Below are 10501 nucleotides of genomic sequence, written 5' to 3' on the forward strand. Positions count from 1 at the left end.
CAAATAGCTTGATAGCTATAGATCAGGCCGGCCTGCAATAAATTGTGGAGAGAGGATTTACTGCATATTTGTGATTTCTGATACATCTTAGTTGTAAGGCTGAATGGTTCGTTGATAATTGAAAAGGGGCCATCTAGATCTAACTTTGTGACTTTTCCCGGAATTTCTAGATCCCATCTGTGCCATGCTGTAAAAACATACTTTTCAGCAGGTTGACCACTCCTGTATTGAAAGAAAAAGATAAACAAACACTTTTTCTTTACTTGCTCTAAAACACTACTTGGACTGTGCAGAGATGCAATTTGTGTGGGTCAATACTTGTACATACTATAAATACTTCACGGAGAATTGTGTCCTACGGACTCTTGTTTTGTTTGAAAATGTTGACATGTGTTTGGAGAACAAAAAAAATTCCCTCTATAAATATCACATTTATGTTCAAAACACTCTTCTCCTAGTATAAGTCCTAATTTATTAAGACTGAAATGAATTTCAGTCTCTTTCCTGTGATACCAGGAGAATTACAAAAAAAAACAATTTATCAAGTACACTATTTTTAGCACTTGTCCTGAAAACAACACACTTAATGAAGAAAACATGACTGCACACGTTGCACACGCAGTTCTTTTGAAGAATCCTGCAAAACTATCTTAGGTTTCATAAATATAGGTCTGGCAATGTCTGCTATGAACAATGCATCTTTAACAAGGAAATTCGTTAACTGTTTTCATACTATACTTGCATGCTAAACGGCTACATTGTACCTCAGCAGGCTGATGGTTAACTATGCACCCATGTAAATTGTAATCACTGCCTAGAATTGTCTGATTCATGATTTGAAACGTACTGCACCGAAACATCTTGGCAACCCTTTGAAACGTTTGAGTGCGTCAAATCACATCAGAACATTGGAATCTGCAATCAGTCTGATGCATATACATATATGTACCAGCTATATTTGGCAGACAATATCCAACGTATTATTATCCAAGCAGGGCTGCATGTCTCCAGCTTTAATTTTTTTCTGTCCCACACTGAGCCTATATTGTTAATTTTCGTTTACTAAATCTTTCATTTTAGAATACCTTTTTACCATCTTTTGATATGTTATCAATATGTCCTTTTGCAAACATTTTCATCAATTTTATGTCATGAAAGCAGATATTTTGGATGGACGGGGTGAAATTTTTCTATCTCAACAAGAAAATTTCAGCTAATCCAGCTCTGCCCCGTGCCTGTTCTATGATGAACCATGTTACATGTACTTCTGGGTTAGCAACATTTCTTCGGAAGGATACTGTCTACCCAATCGAAGTGAGAAGTACAGATCGCACTGAAACAGCTTGGCAACCCTTTTGAATGTTTGGGTGCGTCAAATCACATCGGAACATTGTAGTAATCTGCTCAATGCATATACATCATATATATGCAATCCTGTGGACAATATAATATGTTGAGCTATATTTGCCAATTGCCAGACAATATCCAAGCAGTTGTCACCAGCTTTAATTTTTTCTGTCCCACATAGAACCTATATTGTTAATTTTTGTTGTTAAATCTGTCATTTCAAAATGTATTTTCATCAATTCTATGTCATGAAATTGCAAATATTTGGAAGGATGGGGTGGCATTTTTTCCACCCCAGTAAGAAAATTCCCGTCCCAAGATGGAGGTTAACCAGTCCTTGAGCCTTGGTCCGAAGATTGAACAGAATGCTCTGATGTAAACAGGTAGCTTTGATACAGGATTTGGACATTCAGAGTATCTAGACTGTAATTTTGAAGACAAGTCACAACAGTATTTATAATATTACTGCATGGCATGTATCATCTGATCTTGCAAAAATCAATATGGCTCAATAATGTTAAATATGACTTTGAAAACCACAAGCAGTTAATCATATTGATGCATTTACCATCATTTTGGCACAATAGCAACTTGAACTTGCCAAACTAATCCGATTCTGCCCCGTCGCTGTTCAATAATGAACCATAATTACTACTGGGTTAGCGACATTCCTTTGTAACGCCGGGTACGGTCCACCCAACCTCAAAATTCATGGAACAATGAAGTAAGAGGTTTTAAAAGGTTTTTCTCCTTCTCTTTGCTGACTCATGCTGTGCACTGCCAATTCAATTTTGGCACATGGATGGGCCTACTACGTACAGGGAGAATGTTCAAGTGGTGGCAAATTGCTTTAAAATTTGCCCAGTTGACTACATGTACATGTATAACAGTATAAGTGATTAAGTCGCATACACAACAAAATTACATGCTACAAGGAAGGTGACATTTAAAAATCTTTTCAAGTAATGTAAACTTTGAGTTCAACTATCTAGTCACAGGCTTAATCAATGTATGTTCTTCTCACCTGGATAATCTTCTGACAGGTGAATAGTGTAAGTTTTCCTGTGAGAAAATATTCAAGATAGACAGTGTAAGATATTTCTCAGAAACTGGATATTTTCTAACATCAAAATTCCTGAATGAAACCAAACAGACGATGAACAATGCAACTGGTGACTACTTCCTGTACTCAGGCTCATCTTAATTACTAACAGACCTGCCACACACATGGTCACATGCCTGGAAAGCAACAACTAGAACCCTGGTGCTAATAATAGCATGTCTGCCCACCTCCATGTTGTGAAGCCGTACTTACCCTTCATTGTTGTTGGAGTAGTTGAAGGTGATCAAGTTTTCTCCCTGCTCAAAATCTGAAAGGAAAGGCGTATGTCCGACATCACGAACAAATTCTGTAAAGGTTTCACAACACTATCTTCAAGCATTGACAAGAAAAATAAAGTATTTCAAGCCCTGAAGACTGAAAAAGATGATTGTCACCTTATCATAGTTCAGACTTTACCAGCCAGACACATCCATGCATTGATGATTTTTACTGGAACAGTCCTACCTGTAACCTGAAAATTCTACTCTACTCTACTTTACATATACCTGTTACCTTCCCTTCTAACATAAGCCATCTTCACAGTACCAGTGTAGAAACAGGGAGAGATGTACAATGTCTTGTTTCCTGCTACTGCTAGGATTGAACTGATACTGATAGACTTTGGGGTTTGTCCCTTTATTCTCTTCTAACCTAAGGCCACACTGACTTGATTATCTATGCACATCAGTTTTCATTCGTTTCCCAAACAAAGTGACCATACTGAAAACAATACAAAAGGGCTACAAATGATATACAATGTATGCTATCAAGGACTTGATGCTATATAGTATCCGTTTCCCAAATGTCAGAAAAACATACTGATTTTGTTGAAAACGTGCTCCTTGCACAAGAAAGGCAAAGTCTTCCGAAGGCAAATAAGATGTGAAAACACGAAAAATGCATTGTTTGGTATACCATGTTCTGAGTGTTCAGTAATTTGTGAATCTTTCCTGACATAATAAAGGCAGTTTTTTTCTTGCCCAAGTTCTTTTTGCACTGCTTGCATCAATTTTGGGGTGCTCAGGGGATGTCATCCATATAATCAAATCAGTATGGCCTAATCGGTTACAGATGTGGGATGGCTGTGTCCACATGAGGGCAAGTTCCGCGGCTAGTGCTACACCAAATTACACTAGGAAAACGTAGAAATAACGAACATAAAATATGTCCCATCTGCTTAGACCCTTAAATCATCTGACACAAGTTAGTGTTTACAAATTTCTGCCACATCACGATGACTCTGTTGTGTTGCAAGAATGATCCGCTGCTAGGAAGACAAAAATGTCACGGTAACATTTGATGTCACATGTTGCGAGGAAAATCTCTATTTTTGATCGGTTGTAAAATTTTTCATAAATTGGTAAATTTTCCCACGGGTTGAAGATACATGACGCCAGCGGCTCAGGTTCGCAATATAAAATTGGGCTTTTGATGACAAAACGTTAGACTACGTCTGCATCAGCACACAAAGACAAATGATTGCATAGCTAAAGATCTAAATTCTAATGCTACGTGTGAATTCGTTTCAATATTCTGATATGCAGGAATCAAAAGGTCATGGCTATAGACCCCCCCCCCCCCCCGCTAACTAACAAAACGCAACAAAAACCACCTTTACTTTACCTGAAAAAGGGCACGTTGGATCGTCTTTGCATGCGCCTATAACACAACGGATGTCGGCCCGCAGCATCTGATACCTTCTCGACATTTTGTTTCCTCGATCTGCTCGCAGATTGTGAGTTTATACAGGGAAAATCATAGTCAGATCTTCTCAATGTTTTCCTCTTCGCGGAAACACTGGCCTGTCATTTCCGGCATGATAGCAGACAAACGCACAAGAACAGATAGAAAAGTAATAAAATTGACGTAGTATCAACATTGTCAACAATGATATTACAATAAATAAGTGTATTAGAAATACTTTGTTGTAATGAAATAAAGTTATTTGCATTTTATGATAATATTCTTTAGAAATATTAGAAATCTTGGTTGCGTTTGAATGCAGTCGTCAGACGCTAATGACATTATGTAGTTCAAAGGTCAGAAAAAAACCGCGAAATTTTAAGTTCCCCTATAGATACAGAATTTCGGATTACTTATTTTATTGCTTCGTGAAATCTTAAGAAAATTTTAAAACACTCATATTGCTGTCTTTTTCCAGATGCCAATGATTTAATCAATACCAATGACCTTGGGACGTAATATACATAACGTGTGAGGTCGCAAAGATGGCGGTGCAAGGTTTCTTTTTGCGCGCTGGCCGTTGCTGAACGTTCTTTGCTGCTTCAAGTTAGTCCATATCAGATACAATATAGAAATGGAAGGACGGTACGGAGCACTTTTCACGGGTTCCCATGACGATCATGACCCAGTATGGCAGCTGCAGACCGGGCTCAGTTCGACGGTGTGCCTTGTGTGTGTTTTGGAGACATTAGAAGATCCCCAGGTACTCGTCATTAAAAAGTGCGCATTTCTCTCGCAAATTGCCAACTTACTGAAGACTCAGCACAGAGAAGCGCTGGCGGAAATGTTGCTTATGGATGACAAAATCGCCATTTCGCTGTTGACCACCATTCTACAGCTCCTGCCCTCGGAAAACGAGAACTTGTCAGTAACGGTGGTCGACACGGCAGCTCAGTTGTGCTGTCTGTTGAAATCCGAGGAGATCGCCTACTTTGTTTTGGAGCACGTTTCCACCCAAGTCCTCCAACTCGCCAGTTTCCAGACCAGTCTTCCCGGACTTTTCTTGTTAGGGAGGCTTCTGAACGGGATCCCTCCCCTGGCACAGAAGATGGGGCACGACATGACGCTGCTAGACTATCTAGTCACCGGTTTGGACTATCCAGACAGGAAAATCAAGTCCGCCATATTGTTTCTCCTGGCGAAGGTTTACGCGTCCGTTGAAGACGTGAATCATCCGGACTGGGTAGCGTTCATGAGGGACATTTCTCCCAGTCTTTTGTCTATCCTGGTGAAAGAAGAGGCCACAGATGTGCTGACAAATGGCATGGGACTGTTGTTAACCCTCCTGGATCACCCAGACAACATCAGAGTGTTGGTTCAGGAGGTATCAGTGCCCCTAGAGCAGGATGTGGGAGGGAGAGCTACACTCTGTTCCTCCTTGAGGAAGATGGTCATGGCTCCAGACACAAACATCCAGGTAATCATAACGTTAGGGTAAAAAGTATAGTAGGCTCGACCTTGTAATAAGTTGTGAGAACTTGTGACGTTACATTATTATAGAAAATGATTTAGAAAAGGCTCATGGTTAGTTTAGTATCTTTATACAACGGAAATGGAGAGAGAGAGGCCGATACCATCGTGCCTAACAGAAAGAGTAAGGGATATCTGTATCATTTACGAAGAGATCAGGCTTAATTTTCTGAATGTCGTTAACTTGTTACATTTTCCTTATGTCTAATGAAATAAACCATAATAATTAGTCATTTGGTTCTAATGAAACCTTTGTCTCTAATATGTTAGGTTGCTGGGGTGCGAGCAGTGTCAACCATCCTCCAGCACATTTTAGATGGCAACCTGGAGCCAGACTTTGCCAACCTCCTTCTGAACGGGGACATTGCCGAATTCCTGTTTGAAGCACTAGCAACCACAAGTGAACAGTTGCTGGACTCCATATTCCAGAGCATTCTGATGTTTGCAGACTTTGATGCCTTCTTTAAGAAGGGCCACACCCTGTACGGCATAGATGCTGTGGTGAGAGGTGTCCACCAATCCCTAAAGTCTGCCACAACAAGTGTACAATGCTGCGGTTTCCAACTACTGGCAAAGATCCTGTCCAGCCAGTCATCCAACACCAGCCTGCTGAGTAACTCGGCAGGGTACCAACAGTTTGTGCAGTTGTTTGTCTCCGGGCTGCAGACCTGCAATGCTGACTTAGTTGTTGATGTGCTCCCGGCAGTGTCAGCATTTCTGAGGAGGGATCACCAGCCATCACCTGTGCCATATGCAGACCTCCAGAATGTTTTAGCCTTAGTGGTCAAGAATATCAAAGGGTGGCCCATGATGCAAGTTTCTCCGGTGTGTGAAACTTTGGTGAAGGCACAAACACAGTCCCATATAGTCGGAAACAGCCGCATGTCAAAAATACAAAAGCTTCTCGAAGAAGGGCTTAAAGTATTTCACAGTGCCTGGAACCTTGTAGCAGTATGCAAGGAAGACCCTCTGGCTGACGAGTCAATATTTGCTCCTCCCGAGTCCCAATCCTCTGATGGCAGTGGAAGGTCTTTCAGCACCAAGGTCGGCAGTTTCCTTCAGTTCCTCTTCCAACAAACAGACGAAGGTTTTATCCCACTTGTGATGCAGAACCTTCAGTACATCACAGATAGACAGGTCTTTGTGCACATTTTCTCTATCCTAAATCTGCAGTACCAGTTGATACCTGATACAATGAGTGTTTTGTCTTGCAAGCTTGCATCTTCTTGTTTCCTAAGGCTGTCCCTGGAAGTGAAGGCAAAGTTTTGCACAGGAGACTCTGGTGACACGCTCAAACAGGCTGCAAATCTCTTCATCAGAAAGCTGTTGTCACTCCTTCTGATGATAGGAACAGAGAAAGAAATGGCATGTTCTGTTGCGGAAGAAGAGAATTTCCTGGCCAAAGAGCTTCTTCCCATACTTGCCCACATCAATGGTGAACCACAGTCCCTGTTGACATTGCTGATGGAGAAGTCAGATCTTGAGAACACAGATAGGGAGTGTCTGGTCCACAGAGTACACAAAGCATGTATGGCCATCCTGTATTACTCATATCTGTACAATGACAGGATGGTTGATGAGCTGTCTCTTCACAAAGTTCTGTTAGTGTGCTTAGACCAGGAACCATTGAGACTGTTTCCCCTTTACACAATGAAACATTTCATCTTCCTGTTGGCAGTATCTACCCCTATGTCTGACTCAAGCTATTTGGATTCATGGTCATCACCTTTGACACAATTTTTGGCTGAAATCAAAGAACCACTGATGCTGTACACTCACTGCCAAGAGCTGTTGGAATGGTGCTTCAGGAGTTCAGAACTGGCAAATGTGATTGGTGTTGTGTTCATGGAATCATGGCTTTGGAACAAAAGGTGTGCAGACCAAACAATGTGTGAGACTGCCATGTACCAAACACAAGAAGCACAGAACAATGAGTTTCTGAGTAAGCTGTTGATAAGGAACTCTGCTGCAAGCTCATGTCTTATGGACCTCATTGGACAGGGAAAAGGGGAGGTGGTGACACAAGCTCTGGATATATTACAATCCATGGTCTTCAGCACATCAGCTGAAAATCCGTGTTTTCAGACGTTGTTAAACTACAAACTGCCTAACATCTTACTCAAACTGCTGGCATCTTACAAGCAAGAAGTGGACCACTCTGTTGCTGTAGTCTTGCAACTTGTTTGTCATGGCCAGGTGTATGAACAACTAACAGATAACCTGAACCTCAAACTTGTCCATCAGGTTGTCAGTACGATCACAAAGTACGCCATCAGTGGTGAAGTTCTCCTGGCGAGTCTGAACTACCTCACAGTGCTTCTTGTGGGCACATCTATGAGAAAAGACACTCGTCTGTTAGCCATTCTGCTGTCAAATGACGCCATCCTTATGCTTGTGCAAGATCTACTGTCTGGAAACACCTTCAGGTACAACATCACTCATCTGTTATAGGTACTGCCCATGGTGCTGAATTAAGAATCAACCTGGATTTTTTTCTCATCACTGTGCTTAATCATGAATGGTTTATTTGATCATTTTGATTGGATATGGTTTGTAAGTACCTCTTTTCTCACTACTTAATGGTTGATATTTCTAAAAATTCATTGGATTCCTTGAGGTTGAAACATGTAGAACGCACACCAACTTGAAATTGATGTTTCATCAGCTTGTGTATCTTTGTTCTAGGCAGGATACAGTATTAGAAGACCAGGCCGTGAGTTTGCAGAGCTGTGCCTTACAGTTACTGGGTGCTTTGGTGCAACTTCAGGTGCAGTTCAAAGTGGCATGTGACTATACAGTGCACGTGCAGACAGGTATTTAAAGAAATCATTGTACATATACCATCATTGTAACAGACTGACCTCTTTTGAACCTGTGCAAGGAATTCATATAAAATCTGCTGCTTGTAAACTTTGAAGAAAATGCTTTAGTAGGGGCTCATAGTCTAGTCCATGTCATTTGTGAAATGTGCGTGCAGTATTTGACTAAGCTGAACAAGGAATTTAAACTTATTTACTAATCACCTCTGTGCAGACTCTACAAAGGTATTTTCATTAACTTTAGATAAGGAACTCTAATACATAAATGGATAAGTATTAGGAGGGGCTGTTGATATTATTACACTGTCTTACAGTCATTTTTTCTTCCACATTAACCAGAGCTGTTGCATGAGATGCTGACATGTGACGGAACACTGCTCCAGCTGTTCTGTGTGGTGTCGTTCCTGGCCTCCATGTTTCATGTGTCCCTCCAGTCACCTGTCGCCAGGCTGGACCTGGGAATCTCCTCACAGCATCTGGCACTCATCTTCCTATCACTGCAGGTAGGAATGTCATAGTTTTCATTGGTAGTTAACTTTCTATGTTCCTGTTAGGGCTGTCTCCAGCTTCAAACTTTTTTTCCATCCCACTCATTGTTTGGGAGCCCATGTTTTTAATTTTTTGTTGTTAGATCTGTCATTTTAAGCTTGCAAAAACACATTGTCATCAATTTCATGTCATGAAATTCAGATTTTGGGGACAGATAGGGTGCACTTTTTGTCTGACCGAATAAGCAAATTTCTGACCCAGAAAGGAAGGACAGGTCCTGGAGATAGCGCTGGTTTCTGTTTACTGGGATCAACAGTTCCAAGTTCTCTAGCATGACCATATCAATACCTGATATTTGTATTATTGTGTGATCATACATGTGTCTTGTCTTTTGAATGAATCAAGACATCATTATCATCATCTGCCTCCTCCCTTCTTGAAAGACGATGGGTTCAACTACACATCAATATGGACTATAGATATAGTCCTGTGCATTTACTTGTAGTTATATGACTGAGTTTTCTTTATATGCCACAGAACATTATGGTAGTGGAAGAAGAGCTTCTGCGCTGTGCAGTGGTAAGCTGCATGTCGTGGCTCCTCACATACATCCAGCCCAGAGACCAGGCCCTGGTAGATCATCTCATGAATCAACCCTGGAACCAGCTGCTGCTCCAAACTGTGCTAGACACTCACAACAATGGCACTGTTCCACCAAGTGTGGTGGCTTTGCTTACACTTTTCCTAGAGCACGGGAAACCAGGACTGGTCACCCAGAAACATGTTGACAGAATAGTCATGCAAGAAACCCTTCAAGAAGAAGGAACAAGCTCTGTTGTTGATATTCTTTATGGAAAATTATTTTCCGTCATTGCTAAGTGCACTGGTGTTGAGATACCATTGACGCATAGAGCTTCAGTCAAGGAGTTTGTTGAGAAGTTTCTGAGGGAGCCATCTGTGGGTTCTCAGGAGACATTAGTAAGGTTTGTAGAGGTGCAGGATGTTATGTTGTGCTCTTCTTGGACCAGTGACACATTCCAGCAGAGGCCCAGCACAGAGGAGTTGTCTAGGCTGCTACAAGATGACAACCAGTTCACAGGCAAGGGGTCAAGTGAAGAGTGTTAGTAGCTCAGTTTGTGTAAACAGTGCTATTTTTGTGAAATTTCTAAACAAACAGGCTAAGTTAGGAATGAAGGAAGTGATTCCAAATAACTCATTCAGAGCTAAGTCAGCTGTTGTCTTGAGTGTACTGTTGTCAACACATAACTGCAGGCTAGCATCTTCACCAAGGCTTGAAAGAAACTTCTGATAAGATTCAACACATGAACATTGTAGTTGTTGTAATCTAAGTAATGTTCTTGCATATGTTAGTATTACTGACTTTTGCACGCCAATGCTTAAGAGAAATAGACCAGGTCTAATGTTGTAAAATTACATATATGTAGATGACAGTTTATTGATGGGTAAAATAAACTAATTGTGTTCATGCCAATCATCATCTACATGTACAAACTGATGTATTCTTTCATAC

General features: G+C 41.0%; 2 protein-coding genes across 6 annotated transcripts in view; one reads left to right on the plus strand and one right to left on the minus strand.

Annotated features, from left to right (window-relative positions):
* Nucleotides 1–4284, minus strand: part of LOC136428051 (protein mono-ADP-ribosyltransferase PARP6-like) — a 28716-nt gene extending 24432 nt beyond the window's left edge. For 3 of the 5 annotated variants that reach the window (XM_066417306.1, XM_066417307.1, XM_066417304.1), the window contains exons 1-3: nucleotides 4073–4284; nucleotides 2663–2717; nucleotides 2372–2409 (exon numbers count right to left, since the gene is read on the minus strand). In XM_066417306.1, coding sequence (XP_066273403.1) covers nucleotides 2372–2409; nucleotides 2663–2717; nucleotides 4073–4157 — 178 coding nt within the window. In that variant the 5' untranslated portion in view covers nucleotides 4158–4284. The remainder of the gene's footprint in view (nucleotides 1–2371; nucleotides 2410–2662; nucleotides 2718–4072) is intronic. The other 2 variants (XM_066417309.1, XM_066417308.1) reach the window with 1 other exon arrangement.
* Nucleotides 4285–4505: 221 nt separating this feature from the next.
* Nucleotides 4506–10462, plus strand: LOC136428049 (meiosis inhibitor protein 1-like). Its single transcript, XM_066417302.1, has 5 exons — nucleotides 4506–5609; nucleotides 5933–8088; nucleotides 8348–8475; nucleotides 8821–8984; nucleotides 9508–10462. Exons 1-5 carry the CDS (start codon nucleotides 4767–4769, stop codon nucleotides 10093–10095), a joined length of 3879 nt encoding a protein of 1292 aa, XP_066273399.1. The 5' UTR covers nucleotides 4506–4766; the 3' UTR covers nucleotides 10096–10462.
* The last annotated feature ends 39 nt before the right edge of the window (nucleotides 10463–10501 follow it).

This window comes from Branchiostoma lanceolatum, chromosome 2 (assembly GCF_035083965.1).
Source record: "Branchiostoma lanceolatum isolate klBraLanc5 chromosome 2, klBraLanc5.hap2, whole genome shotgun sequence".
Taxonomy (NCBI): Eukaryota; Metazoa; Chordata; class Leptocardii; order Amphioxiformes; family Branchiostomatidae; genus Branchiostoma; species Branchiostoma lanceolatum.